At 46.6% G+C, this 24151-nt stretch overlaps 8 protein-coding genes across 8 annotated transcripts; 3 read left to right on the forward strand and 5 right to left on the reverse strand.

Moving 5' to 3' along the window:
• Positions 1 to 1198: 1198 nt before the first annotated feature.
• VTP01DRAFT_8835 (uncharacterized protein) lies at positions 1199 to 3156 on the forward strand (the record flags this gene model as incomplete). The annotated part of the gene is made up of 5 exons (XM_069388000.1): positions 1199 to 1364; positions 1432 to 2115; positions 2190 to 2876; positions 2967 to 3066; positions 3126 to 3156. The coding sequence occupies 5 exons, from the start codon at positions 1199 to 1201 to the stop codon at positions 3154 to 3156; spliced, it is 1668 nt and encodes a 555-aa protein (XP_069241713.1).
• A 478-nt stretch (positions 3157 to 3634) lies between these two features.
• On the reverse strand, positions 3635 to 6481 carry VTP01DRAFT_8836 (uncharacterized protein; the record flags this gene model as incomplete). Its single annotated transcript, XM_069388001.1, has 11 exons — positions 3635 to 4081; positions 4147 to 4392; positions 4459 to 4709; positions 4780 to 4838; positions 4908 to 5043; positions 5118 to 5325; positions 5388 to 5642; positions 5710 to 5763; positions 5847 to 5935; positions 5996 to 6262; positions 6325 to 6481. 11 exons carry the CDS (start codon positions 6479 to 6481, stop codon positions 3635 to 3637), a joined length of 2169 nt encoding a protein of 722 aa, XP_069241714.1.
• Positions 6482 to 7195: 714 nt separating this feature from the next.
• On the reverse strand, positions 7196 to 8091 carry VTP01DRAFT_8837 (uncharacterized protein; the record flags this gene model as incomplete). The annotated part of the gene is made up of 5 exons (XM_069388002.1): positions 7196 to 7281; positions 7363 to 7381; positions 7442 to 7552; positions 7629 to 7693; positions 7767 to 8091. The coding sequence occupies 5 exons, from the start codon at positions 8089 to 8091 to the stop codon at positions 7196 to 7198; spliced, it is 606 nt and encodes a 201-aa protein (XP_069241715.1).
• A 712-nt stretch (positions 8092 to 8803) lies between these two features.
• Positions 8804 to 13024, reverse strand: VTP01DRAFT_8838 (uncharacterized protein; the record flags this gene model as incomplete). The annotated part of the gene is made up of 2 exons (XM_069388003.1): positions 8804 to 11083; positions 11150 to 13024. 2 exons carry the CDS (start codon positions 13022 to 13024, stop codon positions 8804 to 8806), a joined length of 4155 nt encoding a protein of 1384 aa, XP_069241716.1.
• Positions 13025 to 13436: 412 nt separating this feature from the next.
• Positions 13437 to 16192, reverse strand: VTP01DRAFT_8839 (uncharacterized protein; the record flags this gene model as incomplete). Its single annotated transcript, XM_069388004.1, has 14 exons — positions 13437 to 13688; positions 13753 to 13888; positions 13941 to 14063; positions 14133 to 14285; positions 14338 to 14463; positions 14521 to 14721; positions 14786 to 14931; positions 14985 to 15076; positions 15144 to 15189; positions 15245 to 15358; positions 15421 to 15455; positions 15519 to 15585; positions 15659 to 15795; positions 15856 to 16192. The coding sequence occupies 14 exons, from the start codon at positions 16190 to 16192 to the stop codon at positions 13437 to 13439; spliced, it is 1965 nt and encodes a 654-aa protein (XP_069241717.1).
• Positions 16193 to 16839: 647 nt separating this feature from the next.
• Positions 16840 to 17634, reverse strand: VTP01DRAFT_8840 (uncharacterized protein; the record flags this gene model as incomplete). Its single annotated transcript, XM_069388006.1, has 2 exons — positions 16840 to 17384; positions 17460 to 17634. The coding sequence occupies 2 exons, from the start codon at positions 17632 to 17634 to the stop codon at positions 16840 to 16842; spliced, it is 720 nt and encodes a 239-aa protein (XP_069241718.1).
• A 2051-nt stretch (positions 17635 to 19685) lies between these two features.
• VTP01DRAFT_8841 (uncharacterized protein) lies at positions 19686 to 22041 on the forward strand (the record flags this gene model as incomplete). Its single annotated transcript, XM_069388007.1, has 4 exons — positions 19686 to 19835; positions 19894 to 19949; positions 20021 to 21180; positions 21248 to 22041. 4 exons carry the CDS (start codon positions 19686 to 19688, stop codon positions 22039 to 22041), a joined length of 2160 nt encoding a protein of 719 aa, XP_069241719.1.
• Positions 22042 to 23099: 1058 nt separating this feature from the next.
• On the forward strand, positions 23100 to 23986 carry VTP01DRAFT_8842 (uncharacterized protein; the record flags this gene model as incomplete). The annotated part of the gene is made up of 2 exons (XM_069388008.1): positions 23100 to 23201; positions 23261 to 23986. The coding sequence occupies 2 exons, from the start codon at positions 23100 to 23102 to the stop codon at positions 23984 to 23986; spliced, it is 828 nt and encodes a 275-aa protein (XP_069241720.1).
• Positions 23987 to 24151: the final 165 nt, after the last annotated feature.

Consider the following 24151-nt stretch of genomic DNA (forward strand, 5'->3'; position numbering starts at 1 on the left):
TCCCCTATAAGCATCCAGGATACGAAGTAAAAAGGTAGAGTATTAGAACCTCGCATCCGACCCCCTAACAATAACCTCAAACATGACAAGCAACGATGAAGCGAAGATCTCCATGAGAACCCAACTCTTATCTAACGTAGCACATACTGCATCGTGGTATCTGTCGTGCTACTATGTATGTATGTTTGAAAATTAAAAATGTCTGATGGAGATAAGCGTGGCATATTGATCGTCCAAGCAACTGGTCGGGGCACGTGAAAAGAGCTTTTGACTCCCCCTTCCCCTCCCCTGGACAACATCCCAAGTCCCAATGCCACCACCGCTGCTGCTATGCGACACCTAAAAGGACTACATACTTGTTTTCGATGTCGATGACAATGATGGGCGATCTCCAAAATATAGGAGAACATCCCTTGTTGATTGGCAGGCCCTGCTTGACTACATTGTCTCAAGAGAAGGGTGTATATTCTTTTCCCTATTTGCATAATGCATGTTTTGCTCAACACCAAAAGAACAACAACAGCAGCAACGAGGCGGGTTTGTGCGCATGGAGCAACGTGTGCTTTTTTCGGGGGGAGAGGAAATGTTTGGGTTAAAGTATACAGCGCAGCGTGGTGGACCTTGCTGCTGCTGCTGCTGCTGCAGTAGTACAGCAGCAGAGAGCTGCCGTATGCTTGGCAATGCAAAATCTGTCCTTTCAGGTAAAATGTTATTTCCACAACCCCGCCTCCTCCCGCTTGGTTCCTCGTCCGAGCGAATGTGGGGCTTGTATGCATGTGTGGACGTAAAAGAAAGAGAAGAGGAGAAAGGGGTGGGGGAAGGTGTGTTGCCTGTCATGGCACGGTCGAGGGCTCCCCTTAGATGAGCCCGTCTGCATGAAAGCAACCTCGTGCTTTTTTTGGGCCTGTCACATTGCCCAAATTCCTCCCAGGAGGTTGGGGGTACCACAAACAAAGAGAGTGAGGAAGAAAGAAAGTAGTGAGTGACAAAGAGAGAGAGAGGGTGTGTGTTTGTAGACGGGAGGAAAGGAGCGTTTTTTCAGCAGACCATTACTCTCTCTGTTTCTGTAATCTTATACCTCGTTGCTGCGAGCAGGCTCTTTCCCTTTAAACTCTGACGCTCAATTTTTCTCTTTTTCCCTTTCTTGAGCTCATTACAGTCTATTCCCGAAAACTTTTTTTTTCCATAGCAACCATTGATGGACACTGTGCATCCCGACGATTCTGCTCGCACGCTGCCTCCAGCTCGAGACTTGTTGCTGCATGTTCAAAACAAGGCAGACGAAAGTCCAGTGGACAAGATGCTCGTAGACGAGCCTTACGAAGCAGCAGAGCCCAGAGACCTGGCCCCTCCCAATGTGCAAGGTAAGCAAACCGGAAGTCCGGTCATCGCCCTAGTCGCCTGAAGCACTCAGCAAAACCGTGGCAGCAGCTGCAGACACAATTACCAAACCGCATCTCATGTCCATCACTAACGCTCAACCGTGCTCGCCTATACCGAGAACAAATTTGCCAAACCAACAACAACAACAACAGCACCAGGCACAACAGCCTACCGCTGCAGCAGACGAGTATTTGCGACACAGATTGTCCGACATGAGCGTTTCAGCTTCCTCACCTACTCAGCAGTGCGGCAGCAGCGTTGTAACGTCGTCACCGATGCAAGATATGCCTAGCCGTTTACTATCTCCTCTTGAACCAAACTCACAGCCATACAATTATGAATCCTATTCTCGGCGGGGATCCATTACAGATCCAGCTTTGCATGGCAACAACAGCAGCAGCAGTGGCGCCGCAGCGCCGCAGCTGGACTTTCGCCGGCCGTCCATTGCAGAGCTTAACAGCTTGCCGCTGCCTACATCCTCGGCGAGCGCCAGTCGAAGAGGATCACTTGCGACAGTGGTTACAGACTATGACTATTCCTCACGATCACCGTCACCGTCTCCGTTTGCAAAGCGGATAGCTACTCAGGAAGCAGCAGAGTATGCAAGACGAGACTCATTACCGCATCCAGCCATCTCGCAGTTGCAAGAATACGACCCTTACCAACGACGACATTCGATTGCAACAGCCGAGGCAACCCCTAGCAATCGCCAAACTAGCGCCAAATACAGAGGTGAGACAGAGCAATAAACGCCCCCCGGTATGCCGGTTTTTGAATACAACTAAAACGTGGTCGTCGAGATATAGCTTTCCGATTTCCTGCCACAGCAACCATCCCTGAGGCACCACCTAATCATGGTCCATACTCTGCACCCTCCAGTCCCCCGCATTCGACATCCAATGCTCCCGCGGCCGATGCACCACACTCTTCTCAACCAGCAGAATCTAATCCGAGATACCCACGCCATGCTATGCGACAGCACTCTGCGTCGGGCAATGATCATCAATACCAGTATATGCAGCGACACGCTGCTGCTGCAGCAGCGTCGTCGGCGGCAATGGGACATCATCCTTACGCTGGAGCTGCTGGTGGTGGTCCACTCCTCCCCCATCGTCGACGATCTATTCTGATGGATGAAGGGATGGAGTCTGGACCCGTTATTGCACGACGTGCATCCATGCCGGTCGTTGGTATGCGAAACAGCATGAGTATATACCATCCTCCGCCTCCTCACCACCACCATCATCATCATCATCATCCTCACCATCACCCGCATGAAGCATACAATGGATACGCTGCACCGATCGTCGAAGAAGAGAAACCAGCCCGCAAATCGGACACACCCTACTCGCGCAGCCCTGAACTCCGTGTGAGCCATAAGCTGGCAGAACGTAAGCGTCGAAAGGAGATGAAGGAGCTCTTTGATGAGCTGCGTGATTCTCTCCCAGTGGAGAAGAACCTGAAAACCAGCAAATGGGAAATTCTAAGCAAAGGTATATACTTTCTTATTTTTCAATAAGTATGCATTGCTGAGAGCTTGCCATGTTAAATTACTGTATATATATATATATATATATATGTAGCTGTGGAGTATATCACCATGTTGAAACGGCGAGACTTTGAAATGGAAAATGAAGTGAATGCTTTACGACGTGAAGTGACTATGCTCAAACGTGAACGAGGGTAAATGTCATTTGTGTATTTTCTTCAATTGGGCCATGTCCTGACAGGAGTTGACATAGTGCGAACGGATCATTTGGAGCCCCATACTGAATGAAACCTTCCAACCAACCAACCAACCAACTCACCCCCACACCCCCCATACCCGACACTCCCTAGCCATCGATTCCCTTCATCCACTCCCAACCTTTCTTTCCTTTTTGTACTTGCACATGATGATCTCTTTTTCTTTTTTCTTCCTTTCCTTATTTCTACTGCAGGACAGCTTTAATATCTTGACATGCTAACTAATAATAACACGTGCCCGCTGCATTTTTCCTTTTTGGCATATTGCTGTTTCAGTGGAATAATGGTAAACCATAGAACAGGAATCAGAGGTGAAATTCCTGTGTCCTGGTTCAGTGTCGCCATTTGTCGTAGTCAATAGATTTTACTTTCTGCCTGGTTGCTGCTGATGCTCATTTCAGTTTATTTCACTGTGATTTGGTATTTCTCATACAGACAATTGAAGATTTTACTGTAAAGTGGTAAAAAATAAAAAGTACTAGGACAACGGGATTTACTGCTACTATTACAAGTTAAACTTGGCAGACTGTCGAATGTCGCGGCTGCTAGCACCGATGTGCAAAGTGTACTCTCCAGAGGGCACGGTCCATGCTTCGGACTCAGGATCCCAGATACTGAGCTCAGTCTCGCCAAAGTTGAATTCGACCTTGGCATGTTTTCCGGCCTTGAGGAATACCTTTTCAAACCCGCGAAGGACCTTGGGTGGTTCGCCGGCAGATTCAGGGAAGGAAATGTATGCCTGAGGAATTTCAGCGCCGTCCACATCGCCCGTGTTTCTGACATAGACTGTAGCGCGAATCAACGAACCGTCCTTCTTGCTGCCTTTCTTGACCTTGAGCTTGCTGTACTCGAATGTAGTGTATGAAAGACCATGGCCGAACGGGAAGAGTGGCTCGATATCGTTCGCATCAAAGTGTCGGTAGCCAGTGTTAAGTCCCTCAGTGTACTCAATCTATTAGGAGAAAGTATTAGGCCTTTTTCCACAGTTCAAAAGTTGAATATCAACTATATCCTTGCCGTGAAATCATGGCTAATGCCAGCAGCGTAGTCGTCTGCAGACTTGCCAATTGTGTATGGCAAGCGGCCGGATGGGTTGACGTCGCCAAAAAGAACATCAGCGAGAGAGTTGCCAGTTTCTTGGCCGGGCAAGTGGGGCCAGACAATAGCCTTGATGTTGGGATGATCAATCCATGGCATATCGACTGGACCGACAGAGTGGATGACCACGACGGTGTTTCCATTAGCATCGGCGACAGCTCGGATCTATGCAGGGAAAAGAAATAGTTTAATACAAAACCATATGTCAAATTTTTGGTAAATAAATTTTACCAGATTATCTCCATTGTTCCAAAGCGAAAGGTTCTTGCGATCGTGGTTGCCGTCAACCATCATGTACTCTTCACCAGCCTTGGTCATGGAGAAAACCAAGGCGATATCGGCATCCTTTGCGAGTTCGGCCGCACCTTCTTCGTCCCAGTCGTCAAAGGTATGTACTACCTCGACTTCCTCGCCAGCGCGCGACGTGATACCATCCAGTGGAGTAACAAGGTACGGGAACTGGACTGTTCCACTGCCCCATCCTGGACGCCAAAAAAAACATCCTTTTTAGTCTCTAGTTCTGTGATGAAACGGCGAATTGGCTATACGTACCCATAGCAGTGGTTCCCTTGGCACAGCCCTGGTCCACGCAGTTGGAATCATACAGACCACTATGCCGAGTGAAAAAGATATTGATTAATAATGATCTCTCAACATATATCTGAAACTATTTATCTTACTCTGGGTTCGGGCCAGCGTCGCTACCAATAACGGCGATCTTCTTGACGGAACTAGTAATAGGCAAGATTTTATCGTCATTCTTGAGCAACGCAGTAGCAGCTGCACCCATTTCCCGAACAAGTTTTCCGTGATCCTCTGTTTCCAATAAAATTATTGGTTAATGCTCTCCAACATCGATCTTTGCATAACCGCTGAGAAAACACACATACCTTGAACAGGAACGTACGGAGCCTCGTCCAGTTGGAAGGCGCGGATAGCCACTTCTGGGAAGCCTTCGTCCTGACCCAGCTTGTAGTAGGCAGCAATGATACGTGTGGCCATATCTTGCGCACGCTCTTCAGATACTTCGCCGTCCCTGACAGCTTTTGTCATGTTGACACCAAAGTAGGTGTAGTTATCACCCATTTCAAGATCGCCCTGTGGTGGCAAATCATGTGGTTAAAAATATACCTTTTTTGGAAAGGCAACCGGGGACTTACGGGCATTGTCATATCCAAACCGCCGTTGATGGCAGGAGCAGTGGAATGGGTTGCACCCCAGTCGCTCATAACGAGACCCCGGAAGTTGTATTCCTTCTTGAGTACGGTGTTGAGCGTGTAATCGTCTTCGCAACCCCAGGTTCCATTGAGCTGGTTGTAGCTGCACATGATAGCACCGATGCCAGCCTCAACCATGCGAGCATACGGCCAAGTCCAGATTTCATGCAGAGCGCGCTTGCCAATGTTGGAAGTGGACTGTATAGATAAATGAATATTGGGTTAGAACAAACGTTAAAATTCCTATGAATTTCGGTCTACTTGCGTTCTTGCGATTGGTTTCTTGATTGTTACCAATATAGTGTTTGGCGGTAGCAATCTACATAGCATCGATATTGATGGTGAATCGAAATGTTTGCTACGTACGACAAACTATATAAAGAGCAATAAATCGTCACTTACCACACCCTGGCTCTGAATTCCTTCCACTGTCAAGGAGCCAGCAACACCGGCAAGGTAAGGATCTTCACCAAATCCTTCCCAACCTCGTCCTATCAGCCTTGGTTTAGCGTTGCTTTCTTCTTCGCTTTATCTTACATGCATGAATTTACCTGTTTGAGGTGCTCGCATAATATCTACACACGGACCTAACGCAAAGTGCACGCCTTTTCCTCGGAACTCCTTGCCCATGGCTTCACCGCGTTTTCTGATCTGATCCTTGTCAAAGGAGCCGGCAGCCGTGATGCCTGAGCCAAAAGCAGTGACGTTGTTGGCGAAGCGAATACCCGGAGGGCCATCTTCGAGACATAGCGAGGGGAAATCCGGATCTTTGGTCGGGCGTGTGTTACCAACGCACTCGGATTTCATCCAGCCCGTACCTACAAACCTCGTGAGTTACAAAAAAATATAGGTGTAAATATCTGGTTTCTTTTGCCCTTACCGGTAGTAATGTTAACCCACTGCTCCAAGGACATTTTGTCTGTCACGGCCTTGGCTAACTCGTGAGCCTCGTCCCAAGAACGGAGATTGATGCCGGCAACGGCGCCTTGCATGGCTGACCCAGCAGCCAAGAGAGCCAATGCTGTTTTTATAAGCATTATTGCGAGGGAGGAATAATGGGTTTTTTCGAGAGCCGTGGATGGAGCCGTTTCTCCCCCTCCTGCTTTTATATATGCATTGCATTTGGGGATGAGAAATTAACATCATGTAAGCAATTCTCCGGCGCTTCCGCTTCATAGTGGGTCTCTAGGGAAAGCGGGAAACTCTTGTGTGTGTACGACCTGACACCGTCAACTTTCACAGCTCTACCCCGGGTTTCTACGACGACGAACCTTAAACCGCAATCAACTATCGAAAATAATGACTGAACCTTATTTCCAGCGGACCTTATGCGCATTGCTATACTATTACTCACGCAGAATTCCTTGCAATGTGCTTGCGTGTACATAGAAAGACTCTGGAGGAATTTCTGTGCCTTCCTGTCTGCTCAATCGTCACACCAAACAGCCAGAAACGGGCTTTCTTGCTGTTGCAGGGTCGTTGCTCTACGGTTAGGTAACTTACGGGACATGTTTCCGCAGTTTACCGTGGCACCCTTGTTGTTTTGAATCACCACAGTACAGATGACCTTTGCCCGCATTGAAGAATTCCAAGAGTGAAGAGGCGCAGTAAATGTACTCAATTCGTTCGCAAAATAGAATAAATAATAATAATAATAATAATAATAATAATAATAATAATAATAATAATAACATTACAATCAAGATTAAGAATGATGTATACGATTAAATAGAATCTTCGAGATGTAGCTGCTAGCATGGTTTCCAACTGACGGGTATCCTTCCTTGGTTAAAGTCACCCACTTTGCCATACACGGCTGGTGACATATCGACAGACCCTGTTGTCGCGGTAAAGAAAAAGAAAAAGCGAGCCATCAGCCCCTCAGGTTCGTCCTGCGTTGCACACGTTACCAGCCTACCTCGTCCACAAACAGGACACTGGAAAATGGGATGATGATGAGAAACCTCAATTATCTCACGATCGTCGTCGCCCCTTACCTGGTCCTCGATGGTTGCTTTCGCTGTTCCTAAGGGACCTGTAATCTCAATGCAGGCACCGCACACGGGACTATCGTTTGGATTGGCATAGCTGCCGTAATCTACGCGGTTCTATCAAAGAGTGTGAAGAGGTATTTAATGCAAACTGTAGTCTTTTTTTCTTTTTCTCCAGATTGGAGACACATACTAATGCGACGATCATGTCTTGAGCTGTATAGCTGGTACCACAAGAGGTGAGACCCACCCCGGGATCTGTTGTTGTTTGTTCCCACTTTGTGTCAGGGCGGCGGCGGTGGGCACGGGGAGTACAAACGAACCCACTTACCATAGTATGTACCGTCGCCTTTACCGCTCAGATCGAAATGCCCCTCTGAGACTGTGCCCCAGCTGTCACCTGGATACTCGCTTTGCCCAACGGACGCTCCCGGTAAAAATGCCCGATAGTTACGATTCTTGAACACTTCCAGCGTGCCCAGGACAATAAACATGACCGCAAATACACCGACGAGGCCCGCGCCCACAAGCAAAAGCTTGCCAAACCGGAACCGATCGGCGATCCTTGTCCAGATGGTGACAGGCTGCGACGCTGCTGCTGCTCCTGCCAGAGACGGCAATGGCTTGTTCGATCCTATTGCTTGCTGATCGCTCATGGGCCCTTCGAGGAACGTAAGACAGAGAGAGTGTAGAGCGACAACACAGCAACGGGTAGGACGAGAGTCGAATTGGCTAATGTTACACGCACTGTCTATTATTCTTCCTCCTATTATTCCAACTGGGCATCGTTCTCTCCTCCTTGCATCGCTATACTGCCGACGTAAAGAATATAAACTTGCATGCAGCTCCGAGGATAGATAGATAGATAGCGTCACGACGTGGCCTTGCCCGCTACCCTTACCAAATTATGAGAAAACATAGGATGATCCTATGAAAAAATTTTATAACAATTTGCTTAATATCAGCAAAAATAAAAAGAACCATTATTGCACACTTTTAGATGAATTTGAGATTACCTCGGTCCTTGCCTCTTTGCATGTTTTCACTTACTCTAATCTACATTGACGCCAAACTGTCGAGAAATATAGCTTGCGTTGAGCCGCGTCTGGTACAATCGTCCTTTGTTGTACATTTTGTGTAACAGCACATGGTAACCAAGAAAATAAAAGTGAAAAGTGCCAATTCTTTTTTCTTGTTTCCAATAAAGACGTAAGACTCTAAAAGTGCATGCAAAAAAATGTATGTTGGGTTGGGGCGAGGAAGGAGAAATAAAGGAAAGGGGTTAAAGAGAGAACGCTAAGCAGCAACAATGTGAAACAACAAAGAGCAAAAAGATAAAGATATACAAACTATTTATGCCGTTCTTCTTTACAAATCATGGAAATCCTTGCCAGTGATGGTCTTCTTGACGTATCCAGCGCGAATGACCCAGTCACCGAAAGGTTCGCCAGGGTTGCGTTCGAGAGCATATCGCTTGATGATGGGCCGGACTTCGGCTAAGATCTCTTCTTCACGCAATGATTCCTTGTACAGCTTGTTGAGACGTTCACCCTTGTGGCCACCACCGAGGTACACGTTGTATGCACCCGGCGCCTTGCCAACGAATGCGAGCTCGGCAAGGTAAGGTCGAGCGCAGCCGTTGGGACAACCGGTCATACGGATAGTAATGGCATCGTCGCGCAAACCAGCTTCTTCGATCGTCTCCTCCAACATGGATACCAGGGACGGCAAGTATCGTTCGGATTCAGCCATGGCAAGACCGCAAGTGGGCAGGGCAACGCAGGCCATGGCGTTCAAACGCAAACCGGTGAATTGAAGGTTATCCATTTTGTACTTGGCCAAGTGTGCCTTTGTCTTTTCAAGGTCAGCCTCAGGAACGTTGGCAATCACCAGATGCTGATTAGGTGTCAGACGGAATTCACCCTTGTGCCACTTGGCGAGCTCTTTCAGACCAGTCTTGCATGGGAAATCGGGCCAGTCCTTGACCTTGCCGTTCTCAATAAACATACCAAAGTGCCACTTGTCACCGACACCCTTGACCCAGCCATACGTATCAGCGTTGTTACGGAACTCGAAGGGTCGCTCAGGCTCAAAGGTGACACCGCTGCGCTTCTCAACCTCGCCCTTGAAAAAGTCGAGGCCATAGTCGTCGATGGTGTACTTTAAGCGGGCGTGCTTGCGGTTGGTACGGTCACCGTAGTCGCGTTGAGTGGTCATGACTGCCTCAGCGACAGCGAGGGCTTGTTCAGGCTTGACGAAACCGAGCATGCTTGCAGGGCGAGGGTATGTCTTCTTGTTGCCGTGAGTCTGGCCCATACCACCACCCACAGTAACGTTGTAACCAACAACCTTCTTGTCCTCGACGATAGCAATGAAACCGAGATCGTGTGCGTAAACATCAACGTCGTTGCTTGGTGGGACAGCGACGACAATCTTGAATTTACGAGGCAAGTAGGTAGGACCATACAGAGGTTCAAAGTCTTGCACAGCGTGGCCAGCGACCAATTCATCGGCAAGCCAGATCTCGTGATAGGCGCTGGTCTTGGGAGCCAAAGCAGGGACCATTTCGTTTACAAAGTTTTGCACTTGCTCGTGGACTTCGGGTATCTCGGTGACGGGAGTGCACATGATGTTACGGTTGACATCACCGCAAGCAGCCAGAGTGCTTAGCAAGCAGTGGTTAATGCCGCGGATGGTAGTACGGAGGTTCTTCTTCAAGACACCGTGAAGTTGGAAGGCCTGACGAGTAGTCAACTTGATAGCACCATTGGCATACTTGTCAGCCAACTCGTCTATTGCCAACCACTGTGCAGGAGTAGACACACCACCGGGTGTACGCACACGAATCATGAAACTGTAAGCCTTCTCCAGACCTTGCTTCTTGCGCTCCTCTCTGAGATCACGATCATCCTGACCGTAAGAGCCGTGGAACTTGAGCAATTTACCGTTGATTTCAGAGATAGCACCGGTCGATTCATCCTTCAAGTCTTCGGCGATAGTGCCACGTAGGTAGTTAGACTGGAGCTTCATTTGGTCGTCGGTAAGCTTAGGCACATCGTCGTCCGCACCGGCATCCTTGACACCCAAAGCCTTCCACAATTCGGGTTGCCAGGCCTGAAAACCAGTCTCGTAACCATCAGCATCTTGGTCGTCACCGAGTCCAAGGTCGACGAGGCGAGTAGCACCCAAAGTCTCGAGTTTGGCATCGATCAATTTACCGGGACGGTTGTAAAAGATGGCATCTTCCTCACGGGGCCAGTAGTGGCTATCACCGAGACCAAACACTGCGTAGCGCAACTCGCCGAGGTTGATGTCACCAACAGTTAAGCTGTTCAAGGCCTTCCAGAATTCTCTGCCGTTAGAAGGAAGTTCACCCTGACCAGCAGTGGAGCAGATAATGACAAGGTTGGTTTCGCCAGCAAGATCTTGGATATCTCCATAATCGTCCATGGCCATCAACTTGACCTTTAGACCACGTGACTTTGCACGGGCAGCAACCTTCTTTGCAAGACCTTCGGCGTTACCGTTGTCCGAACCGAACAGGACAGTGAGTGGAGGACCGTTGGCGCCACCGCCGAGACCAGCGAGCAATTTGGCATAGTCTTCGCGAGCCTTGCGCTTCAATTCACTGTGGCGTTTCTTGACATCCTATATATACAAACATATACGATGAGTTTTCACTTTATCCATATACACCAACTTCTTTAAACTTACGGATTCGAGAGAGCTGACAAGGACGGTTGAAAGATCAGGATGTTCAGCAACCAGCTGAGAAAAGTGGTTTTCGCGTTTCAAGAATGCCTCCAAATCCTTCTTGACACGCTGAGAGTCCAAAGTGAAAGGTTCTTTGCCTTCCTGCTCAAGAGCAGGGTTCCAGCGGTACAAGGGCCAAGAGCCATTGTCGACAGACACCTTGGATTCCTTGAGGGACTCGAGAGGGTTGCGCTTTTCAGCATAGGGCAAGTAAGCAAGGACAATGGAAGGACCTTGGTAAGCATCGGCTTCCATGAGAGCGTGCAAGACACCAGTGTAAGACGAGTAGATGGCGACTGAGGCGACGTAGACGTTGCCAAAGTTCATGGCGTACAAGCCGATATCCTTCTTGCGCTGCTCACGTTCAACGGGAGATGAGTAAGGAGTGGTATCAACGATGAGCATGTTGATGTTTTCGCCAGATGTGATGACATGGTGGACGCCAGACTGGCCGATATCGTACGCCCAGCTATCAGATCCAATCAACCAGTTGGATTTGGGTTGCAAAAGCTCCTTGTTCTTGAGAAGCGACTGAACTTCAGAGGAAGAGGCAGATTCGCCTTGCAAAGCCTTGACAACAGCCTCGGCCGCATCGAGCGTCTTGTCGACTTGTTGCTTTGTGGACTTTGCTAAAAGGAGCCATTGGGACAATGCCTTGTGAGCGTCTGCAGACAGCTTTGTTTCCTTGAGGGACTTCTCAACGGCATCGATGAAGCGAGCGCGCTCCTGGACCTTGGAGACAAGTTTACCGAAACCGTACTCAGGGGAAGCAGTTTCGGGCTTGGTTGCATCAGGCGACCACACGGACGCGCTGTTGACAGCATTGGCGATTTCCAAGCGCTCCTTGAAAACTTGGTCGAGCAATTTGATGTAAGGTGTCTCGATAGGCAAAGTACCAATGTCCTTCTTGACAACCGGGATATCCTTTTCACTTTCGCCGCCGACAATAAACTTGCGTTCCAAGATATCTTTCTTGAGCTGGCTAAAGACAGTGTCAATGACGGCAGGAGTGACAGCGCCGGCGGCATATTGAGCACTGGCAATATCGACCGAGTCGTTACCGGCAACTTGGAAAGCAGCAGCAACTTCCAAAAAGATAGGGTTCCAGGTGGCAGTGTAATCCTGGGGTTCCAAGACAGCGATGCGTTCAACAGACTCGGGTATGATCTTGACAAGTTCAGAAGCAGAGAAGGGGCGGAACACACGGATCTTGACAAGACCAATGGATGCGTTTTTGTTCTTTTTGAGATATTCCTCTACCTGGGCAGCAGCGGCGCCCATGGCAACCACAACATGCTTGGCTTCAGGGTGACCGTGGTACTCGAGAGGTGCGTAGGTGCGTCCTGTGACCTTGGCGAATTGTGCCAGGGTTTCTTGAACAATGCCCAATACATCAGTGACGGGCTCGTTCCGCTTTGCCTGGTACTTTAGATATGCGGTCTTTACGGCAGTAGCAGCACCAGATTGATCTTCTTGTTGTTGGGATAAATCCTGCTCAGTCACGAGCTGATCGAGAATCTTGGCGTCGGCTTCGAGTGCGGTGCTTTGTTCATTGTCATGATAATGCAAAAAGGGCGTACGGGCCTTGATAGCAGCAGCGGTGGCGATGGTAGCCAGATCTGATGCTTCCTGCTGTGCGGTTGAGCAGACCAGAGCGAGACCACTCTGGCTGACAGCCATGATGTTTGCGAGCGCGCTGGATTGATCTGCAGATACATTTACGAGTGCAGGAGAACGGTTGCTAGCGAGCTGAAAGAGATGTGGAATGGCTGATACGAGGGCAGAGGATGGCAGCTGCTGTGTAGCCACATCGAGCTGCTTCCCTTCAGAAGACATGGCTAATTAGAGTTGGGAGTAGTGGAGAGAAAGATGATCAAAAAAAAAAAATCTCAAGGAAAAAATGTCGCCATAAGTCGGACATCAGGGACATGTGTACAATTGCGTCTTCCAGCACACAATTTCTAACACCTTTCATTGGACGTCGGCATCACAACCATCTCAAACTTTCCGTTTCCGGGGTCGAAATCTCTTTGCTCACTGACAAATGATCGACTACCCGCCCGCTGTTAATATTATTATCATTCATCCAGCCAGCAAATTCTCTCTTCCTTTTGCTGTTAAGAAATGTTCATCGCATTGCAGCTTAAGGCATATTATTATTTAGGCAAAAAAAAAAGAAAGAAAGAAAGGAAAGGGCATAAAATGAGAAATTCGACATATTACAAGGTGGTGGGTTGGGCGAGGGGTTTCAAAAGTCCTTGGAGACGTCAGGCTGGATATCCACATCTTCCATATCCTCCGGCACCAAGTTGCACTCTTCCGTTTCAATCGACAGCATCTCTTCGTCAATCTGGCTGCTTTGTAACTTATCTTCATCAAGATATCGACTGAAGATGTTGTCGTCGTCATCTGGAGTTACAGGTGCTTTGGAATCCAAAGCGGCCAGTAGAACCTTGTCCGTCAGTTGTGCTACAGTATCATTCTGTTGTAACCTCGCAGACTGCGTGGAATAGTTGTGAGAAGTCTTTTTCATTTCCCGGCTAAATAATTGGCCAGTCCCATACTTTGGAGTATTCCATAAATGCTTTGATGCATTTTCCCTGGATGTGATAGATGTATCCAATGGCTGCATGTATGTCCGGGTTCTGCGGGTCCTTGTTCAAAGCAACGCGGTAACATCGTAATGCTCGGTCGTAGTCCCTTCCGGATTCATCAGCAATACATCCTCAAAAACTGCTTCATATTATCTTACTTTAGTTCCCTGTGCGTATTCCCAAGGTTCAGCCAGAGCTTCGGCCACAGTATGCTGCGAGGATTCTGTCGTCCCTTTGCAAGCTTCAATGCATTTCTTAGATGCTCCAACGATTCATTGTATCTTTGAATTTGTACGTATGAGTCCAAATAGGGAATCAATGAAGGTGATTAAATTTAGTAGCGCACTTACTCTTCCGTGTAGTAATAATACACACCCAGCTCATTAAGTAAAAATGGATCAGTCGAGCACTTTGCATAGCTCTGCTGCAGATGCTCATATGCAAGGTCAAGTAATTTCTGTTTCATGTATTCAACGCCAATGTACATGTATGGAAGGTGCGATCTAACAACCAAGTTCAATTTTCACGTAGGACAAGAGCAAAGATGTCACTCACCCTGGTATAAGTTTGCTACAGGTTATATATGCACTGATAGCCTGGTCGTGATCATTTTCAGCAGCGAAAGAATGGCCGTAGCCTAGCCATGCGTATTCACAGAATTGATCCAGCTCGGTCGCCAACCTATATTACATGCATGTCAACCCAAGGAAGCAAATAATCCTCCTTACTCATTCTTGCCTGAAGTGTTTGCGCGCTTCTTGGTATTTCCCTATATAAAGTTCGTACATGCCTACAGCGTGCCACGTGATGGCTTTATCGTTCAGCCTAGTCACAAGCTCTTGTGCCAGCTCGTAGAGTTTATCTTTTAATCGAAGTTCGTACAGTGCAGTAAGATACGCCGGTAAGGATTTGGTATACAGCGCATCTTGTTTTCGAATTCTGTAGCATTCAGGACAGTTAGCATATACAGCAGAGCTCCTTGCCTGGGATACAAGATACTGACTCCTCGCATACTTCCAAACATTTTTGAAAATCACTCTGAGCAGCATAAGTCGCTGCCTTACTTTGTAGCACATCCAGACTGTTTGACAGCTTAAGTTCCTTCTCCGCTGTTTTTGTTGCTCGATCGATATCATCAATATGCGAATACTATCTAACAATAAGTCAAATGCTCTCACTTATACACTGTTGGCCAGACTTACTCTTTTTAACTCTGTCATGTATAATGATCGAAAGAATTGTGCGTCCTGACCACATTGTTCCTCGTACGGCAATGTCATTATGAACTCCCATTCTATATATACAGTGCGTAAGACTTTACCGCATCTCGTACTCGGCACCACGTTGTTTTCAACAATTACCAGCTTTTTCGTCCAGCAGATTGTGTTGTATCAATGCATCCAGTGCCTATCCGCGTTCATGTCAATTGCAAACACGTTGATGAAGCAGCCATTATCCATACATCGTAACATCTGACATCAACTTTTAAAGCCTCCCGGAAACAATTCTTGGCTTTGCCGGTTTCTTTCAGATTAAGATATGCAATTCCTCTCGCATTACACATCAGAGCTTCTAACTACATTGACATTTGTGATTGTTAGCGCGCGCCTGCTGGTTCACAGTCCGATAAGTATTTACCTTGAATGGTCCCTCTGTCTCTTGCTTGTAAAATCCTAGGTTGCAGTTATTATTGTTATGTATCCATGAGCGCTTCCTCTTCTTCTTTTTCTTCATACCTTTATCTGTGAACGGATTGTCTGTGCCCAAGTAATCCAAAGCATCTTCCCATTCTTCCAGTGCATTCTTGCAGCAAAGATAATTGTCACGTCGGCCTTAAATTTAAACTTCAATTGTCCCCTCTCTTTCGTCCACTTACTGCGCACAGACCAGCGAGGTACCTGCAAGGCACACTCTGGTTCAACACCTGCCTAGTCTTTAGCAAATTCAATGCTCGATCGTACTGTTTCGTCTGGAAATAGACTTTGGCAAGCCAGTACACGTCGTCGTTGTCGTCTACTCCCCAACCTTCATCAGTTCCCGCGGCCAGTGCGCCGTCTTTAAAAAGTTACTCACTCGATAGTGCTAATACTTTTTCAGCGTAGAATATGGATGCTCCTTCCAAATGGTTCTGCTGTGCCTCTGCCATTAAATAGCGCAGTCGATCTTCACGTTTTTCCGAAGGACGAAATGAGCCGTCGTTTGCCATGAGGTCAGAAAAAGAGAGTACGGGGAGTCGCTCGCGTTTGTATGACGGCATAAATGCGTTGTTGCCGCCGAATGAACCTGAATGACTCAGGCCTAAAAGTCGATCAGAGTGGAAACGCGACACGGGCGATTGCGACAGGTCACTTAGATTTCGAGTTGGAGACTCGATGCTTCGGATGGGAGACGGCGAGCCGCCTCTTTGCATGAAGGAGAGTGAAGTATTTCTTCGAGTGTTACTACGATACTCGAACGATGACGTGTCTGATAGGCTATTCGTCCCTTGTCTTTCTCTGCTTGGTCTACGCATGAAAAATCGATAACCGTGCTGCTGGAAGAACGATCAACGCTGGCACACTGAACCCCCTTCTGAATTTGAACCACCGCAAAGTATCAGCTATGGACACGGTTCACAGAAGATATTTTTTGGAGAAATACATAGCAAGCTTATATTCAAGAAGTACTCAAAATAGTATGGAAAAAGATTGCTGGCAAAAAGGAGGATGCGAAATACGGAGGGGTTTTCCTAAAGGAAGGATGTGGATCTCTTCATCATTCAGAAGAATGAAAGTGAATAATACATAAGTTTATTTAACGACGAAATGAAAGAAAGCTGCTCTCAGCTCTTGCTCTCGTTATACATGTCAAGCTTGGTCATAATCGCACGATAAAAGGTAGTCTTCCCGCATGAGGGCAGCTGTGGGTACAAGACATGGTTTGAAACGGCCTCGACAGGCGCGTGGACCTGAATCAAAGAGACATTGTTATAAAATGATACTGGTGTCTTTTAGGATAGCTGTTAAGCTGCTTTTAGTTTATTTCTCGTACTTAAACTTTACTAAACTCTTAAATGGATCAACGGTATAAAATAGCAAGGCAGATGACTACAAAGATGGATACATATTCTAAAGAATGTCGTCGGCTAGGAGCACCGCCAGCAAAGATGCTGTGCGCTCCGTCGCTGGAGGTAGTGCCCGGTTTGGAACCACCAGGCGCATTGTCGCTACCGCCCGAGCTAGTCGCAGATGGAGTCAAAGCAGCTGCGCGTATTTCAATGGGTATTGACAGCTTAGCATCTGTAGAAGTGTCGTAAAAGACGACCTCGTAGGGACCAGGAGGAAGGGTAGACGGGATCTGGTAGTTGATTGAATGCTCGTAATAGGTCAGATTCCCTTCGCGTTTAGCAGATGCCTCGCTTTTGGATACATCAGCGTTATCTGCTATCAAGATGGTGCCGTTCGTTGTTGCACTCGTGCCAACACCTCCTGTTGGGGAGGCAGTCGCGGATGACGCTGTTGCTGACGGAGATGTCTGCTTCGCAGTAACCTTAGTAGTATTGCTCGATAAAGAAGGTGAAGTAGGAGGGGCCAATGATTTCAATGTAATTTTTAGACGCAAGGCTGAAAGAAATCATTACATTTTTGGCTTCAATTTCCTGATATATGTGTAGCAGGTTCCAAATCGATTGTACTTACATGAAGAATCAACATCTGCGAATAAACGATACGTGCAAGGAAGCATTTGATTAACCACGTACGGACCGTTTGTGACAGGACTCGATACATTGTAATTGTGTGTTGGTGCCATCAACTGTGCGTCTACCAGCACTGCAGATAGGCGAAGCAGCAAAACGAACAGAGCAGGAAGCATCAGCACGGTCTGTGGAACTAGACTAGGAGCACGTTTAGTTAAAGAAGTATTTAGAGAACAACGAAGCATTACTGTATCTATATATACAATGTTCTCCCTCTCAGCTAGCATGTGCATCAAGGGGTCTGTAGAAGAGCAAAACTCGAGGAGACATGGCGGTAGCAATAGGAGGTGTTTAAAAAAACAAGGAGTTTATACGCAAGGAAGTGCAACCGTAAATCTAATTGCTGCAAAGCGAGGATAGGAAAACCCTACTACGCACACCCATTTTTCGCTGTATCGTCACCTTACATGAAAAAGATCTCTTACTGAGTATACTAGTCTGCGGTTATGCTTTGCAGTTGTCCAAAGCGGCGGCTCCAGCACTTTCCAATTTAGGACAGGATACAACAAGGTACACAAAGTATGGCGCGATACTCAGCATTGATCAAATATTTGCTTGTTGGTCAGACATTGAAACCTTGTACATGTCAAGTGCGGCGCAGGTTACCTGTCAGAGAATCCGTTGCCAAGAAAATGTGGCGAATAGTACGATCAACGGGATAGATACCGATCATTTTTAGCCATCACGTGAGACTTAATTGGTCTGCGCGGAGAAGAACTCGCAAGTCGAATCAGATATACGGAAAATTCGTCAATGTGCAGTCCGAATGACAGCATGGACGGCGGATTCATGACTGAGACAATCGAAACAAGGTTGCATTTAAACGATAGAAATTGTTCTCTGGGATGAGCTCGGACACCAGCAGTAGAACTCAACATCAAAGCCAAGAACAAGAAGCAAAGTTTGCCAAAAAACTTGGAGAAGTCTGGAACAATGCAGTTGATAGCGCATGATGAATGCAAGGATTGTATACCTGCCTTAAAAGGCATTTGGCTGTGTGGTGGCAACCATCGCCTAAACGGGTTGTCTTTGGGTTTGTGTCACCGGGCAAAACTATTTCTGTCACTTTTTTCGCTTTCTGCAAAGTGGGCAGAACTATTCATCCGACCTTATTGCATGCAGTATCTGATGCTGAGTCGATGCAAGCAACCGTTGACTGTGAAGTTAAAACGATTGTGCTTTCAATTGAGGAGCAATTGGTGATGAAAGGCAGAAGAGCAGATCAAAACGTGTGCCAAGTCGTTGGAAAATATGAAAAAGAAAATAAATAGAGCTAAAGTGCTCAAACTTTAAGATGCCAAGGGAAGAGAGAGAGGCGTAAAGATCAAGCCACACCTCGGGCCAGACACTCGGATTGGAAATATTCGAGTTAGTAGCCAACAGAAGACGAATAAACAGCAGAAAATGCTCATTGTTAGCATGACAGAAGGCCATGCGTACCTCTTGGCGGCGTCCCAAGAACGAATAATGTGGCTAGACTCGCCCAAATAGTGATACAACTCGAGGCTAATTTGGAAACAATTGCTGATAAACAGCGTGGATTGCTAGGATGTTCAGGAAAGCAAATGTATGAGGTCATTCATTCATTCAGACCGGAAATGGCTCTCTGCCGAGAATCATTCGTCTAACTTTACTAGGTGACACGAAGCAGGGACATCGACGCAGACACTATCTTGTTTCACAGTCAATGGCGCAACTGGAAATCATCGGTGCTCTTGGAATGATTCCATACTCATTAATTTGACTCGAGCAAGCTAGTACAACGACTTGGCAAATCGAAATACAGACTCATTTTACAGGAACAGATCGATTGACTAATTTTCAATACATCAGACGTAGGTCAGCAATACCAGCAGATGATTGTTCGATAACAAGGACTTTTTGCAAAAAATTTGTCGTTAATGCTATGAAGACTTGTTGTTATCTGATGTCCAGGTACAGATATACGTTTGTATGTCTACGTATCTGTGTGTAGTTGTGTGTGTGAGACAGGGAGTGATAGTCTGTGTTGCGTGAGTTGCTTGAGAGAGAGACCAAGAACAGCTCCCCCGCATGCCCATCTATTTTTAGAATAGCGCACTTGTTTTTCTTGTGGATGATATATAAAAAGACCCCCAATCGCTAGGCCCCCCAAGTGTCTCTTGTTAAGGTTCCTTTTTCCTGTTTTATGTCTTTGAAAGGAAATCGCTTCGAGCAGCCGTCTACAAGCAATGTCCCATTGAAACGGACTAGAGCTAAGCGCAGCTGCGATTTCTGCAGGAAACGTAAATCTCGTTGCGATGCTGACTCGTCTATTCCCTGCTCCAACTGCAGAGCGGTAAGTTTCGCAATTGAATTTTTAATTTAACAACACAGTTTCTTATATTTCGCTGCAGTGGGGATACACATGTGAATTTTCAACCGTCCGCAAAAAGCGAGGTCCTCCCAGCGCGTAAGATCACTATATTCTTTTTACTGCCACGATCAATGAGAAAGTCTAACATATTCATTCTTGTATTACAGATATGTCGACAATCTAGAGAAACGGTGCAAAAAGATGGAACAGCTTTTAACCAGATTGACCAACACGTCTCTCAGTGATCTCGAAAGCAACGACTTTAAGCTCTCTCCCCAACAAACCGACAGCAGTCAAGAAGACGAGCAAGACGAAAGCGACCAAGAAATCGAGAATCGCTTATCAACGCTCAACCTGTCGGATTACGATTCAGCAACTTACACCGGTCAGTCTGCGAGCTTCAATACGCTGATTGATCCGCAGTTATTCGAGAATAAGGCGTGGCTCTCGTGGCCCAATCGGCCAAACGTCGCTTTGCAGCTCTCGACAGATAACGAGCTAATTCTTGTCCGACCTTCCAAACTTGATATTGGCTTATCCACACGAACATCGCTGGAGAACAAGAGTAAAAACAGGAGCAAACGGCGGTCGCCGCAGGATCAGGAGCCAGATCAGCAGCTCATTGACAAGATGATAGCCGTATATTTCTCCCATATCCATGAGTTTATGCCTGTCGTCAACCGAGATACATTTTCATTACAGACATCACCGCCTATTCTAATATATTCCATGCTTGCTGTTTCCTTTCAGTTTGCAATGTTGCATCTAGGCGAGCCCAAGTCTGCGTTCGGGCAGCTCTATCTGCACAAAGCCATGAAACGTCTCAAGGATTCCTACAGATCGCGTTTAAGCTATGTTCAGGCGGCTCTTCTGCTCACCTTATATCTTGATATGAATGACGAAGAAGAAGATTGTGCATCGCTGCAGTGGCATACACTTGGTACTGCTATCCGCATGGCCCTAGATCTAGGTCTTCATAGATCATGCGCGCATTGGAATATTCCGGCTAGCGAAATTGATACTCGACATCGAACATTCTATGCCTGCTACTTCCTAGATCGATGGCTCAGTGCACGTGCAGGCAAGCCTTTGACTCTGCTGGATCGTTACTTTGATACGCCACTTCCTCAAACCGGTTACCCTGCCTTTACATGCATGGTACGAATTGCAGAATTGATGGGAAGAGTGCTCAAAGCCATGTACGCTCCTAAATCCAAGGACTCAAACGAGAACGCCGGTTTGGACGATTTTACTATACTCGATGTCCTTTATCGACGCATCAAGTTGATCAAATCGCTTTGGGACGATTTGCCCGTTTCGCAAAGAGGTAAATGCAGTGCCAAGTTATCTCCTTGCGAAGGAATTTTGCTAACATTTATTCTTCTTTTTCAAAGTTCATCTTGATATCTACTATTATACCATTGTTCTCTTGCTGCATCGACCGTATATTCACCATTCTCTGATATGTGCCGAAGAATGCGTCAAGGCAGCAACTGCTATTCACGACCTCGTCAACCAGCGACCGCAAGCTGAGCTAATGCCTTCACTGTGTCTGCCTACGTTTTTTGTATACGCTCTTTTCCAATCATCCCTCGTTTACTTGAACTGCGTGCTGAAGGATAATTCTCATGTGCGACTTGGATCGCTGCAACGTTCAGTATCTTTACTCAAGCAGCATGCATCGACCTTAGTAGCAGCTCAGCGAGCACTTGATATTCTGGAGATGCTCAGTACACTGCACTCTATCCCTCTCACAGCAACGCAGCAGCAGCAAAATCAAACGGATCAGCAGCACCAACCGCACCATCAACCTATACTGTTCCAGGCACCAGCAGCAGGTACACCTCAACCGACCAGCATCGTCGCCGCACCGCCTCCAGCTCCCTTGTACGGGGAACAATATTGGCATGATCTGGTTGCCGTTCCCCACCCTCCACCACCACCACTTCCTACCGAGCTCTTCACAGGTTTTCCGCTCACAGACTCACCTACAACTATGCATAACACTCTTGAAACACCAACCACATATTCCCCTCATCACCAGCACCAGCATACCCCTTCCACTTCATCAAACTCATCATCCTCTACATCTACCTTGATTTCTACGCCCCACTGGACAGAATGGGATTTGTATATGACTCAACAGCACCAACAGCAACATGATTGTGTTTCGCGACCTTTTATGTGAATAGAAAAAGTAAAAAAAAAAAACTCACTCTATGCATCCTCTAAGCTTTGAATAGTAAATAAAATATAGGCAGGAGAGAGAAGAATGAAAAAAAAGAAAGAAAATAAACTTGCGATTTTGCACATACTCTCCAGAAAAATATTGGGACCAGAATGATCGCTTAAAAATGCCATATATTAATGATCCATTTCTCTGTACATGATTGCTTTATTTTATGTTCCTGGGCTTGATATGTTTGCAATGTAATGCATTGCCTCAATGGATCTTTATTTCTCTGGGAGTATATTTAGAATCTGTGGAGGCGATCGACCTTGTTCTAAAATGTCCAATGAGTCATCTATTACATTTGACACCACGCTTTTCATGAAGTAAAGCTTTTACATCGCCACAAGGAGTAACAAATTAGCGCGAGCGTTTTGCATAGAAACAATTACTACCCATATCCATACATGAACTGCATTTTTTTGCGTCTATTAGCAGATGATTCAGACAGGAGTTATTCCTCAGAGAACCACGCGACTAAGGGATGAACTTTGTTATTCTTAGGAATATGTACGTACCACGTTTCGTAGAACACCGCAGCTAAGAAAAACGTGATATCTTGGAAGCGTCCCAATATGTCCTTGCTGAGGGAAACAAAACGAAAGAAAGACGGCTGGACATCAGCAGACTCAGCATTGCATATACTCTCCAATTATTACAACTTTTGAATCCTGTTACGCACCATGTCTCTAGACGCCAAGTTTCTTTGCTCCTTGCGATCCATAAAGATTATATCTCTTGGTAGCAAAAAATAGAACAAGGACTGCAAGTCGTTCAATTCGCAGCTATGAACCTGTAAAGCGGCGTTGTCGATCTCGAAAACAAGTTTCCGTATATGTCTAGAGCCTGTAACGCTAGTCCGGATTCGAGCACGAAACATTGCTCTTGGCACCTAACATGGTGGTGGTCAATCTGGTTTTACCATTTTTGCAAAACTGTGTATACTTGGCAGTATATATCTAGCATACGATCGATGTTTGCACCTGTTTCTCTTCTTCATCAATTTCCACGAACATATGAAAGTAACAGCGGTGACATTGTTAGCAGTCGCAGTTACACCGTTGCATGCGCTGCCTCTCATGCAATACGAACAGGCAGATACGCAATCTCGAAAAGCTGTGGATAACAGCATACTGGAAAATATAACAATAATGACGACAATGACAATAACACCCAGGATGCATCGTCGGTATCCTTCAATGTTCAAATCGATCGCTTTGCGCAGCTTGTCTCGACACATTGGGAGTTTGACCATCTCGAGACGATCAAATCAACTAGCTACGTTCACATTGCAAACAACATGAAAAATCATATCAACATCGTCGTGCACTCTTCATCGTCTACACAGCAACACATGTTCTTAGCAACGCCACCCACGCTGGAGCTGGATTTATTAAAGGCACAGATATTTGGTGCTATCCAAGCTCACGCAGAGAGCAGTCTGCCAACAGCGTGGGATCAACTGGGCGACCATCTTGGCCAACCAGCATTTGAGGCCCATGTCAAGCAATTAATATTCCAACAATGCAGCGGCGGCGACACAAGCGAGGATACTACTGTTTCTTACGATTGCCTAAGCAAACATTCGTCACAAATATCGTCCCAGATCCACCGCTACGTTGCTCAGCACTTAAAGCACGAGTTTGATGCAGTGACCGCAGAGTTCTTGCCTGAGCTACTGCGTCAGACGGTTGAAGGATTGCATCAAGTGCTCTCGTACTTTACCGAAAAATATCTTTCTGAACAAGATCTCGTGCTATCTCTACAAGTCGCTCCGTGGCAGCATGAAAGCCAAGCGGAAATGCGCTCACAGCTACTCGACTTACTAAGTTCCATAGATAATGTGGATCACGACGAACCAGAATTTGTAACAACATGTGCGGAGCTCGCCGCACAGATATAGACTGTCTCTACATACTGTATAGTTATCCTTCCATTTCTTCTTTGTATGTATCCAGTTGATTCCTTGGCATTCCACTGTAGAGCTCCATTTTAGGGATATGTTGCCATTCACTTATCGAATATCACTGTAAATATGTATTTCCATATAAATATTTCTAAGAAAACA

This window comes from Rhizomucor pusillus, assembly GCF_041956525.1.
Source record: "Rhizomucor pusillus strain CBS 183.67 unplaced genomic scaffold VTP01scaffold_5, whole genome shotgun sequence".
In the NCBI taxonomy this organism is placed as follows: Eukaryota; Fungi; Mucoromycota; class Mucoromycetes; order Mucorales; family Lichtheimiaceae; genus Rhizomucor; species Rhizomucor pusillus.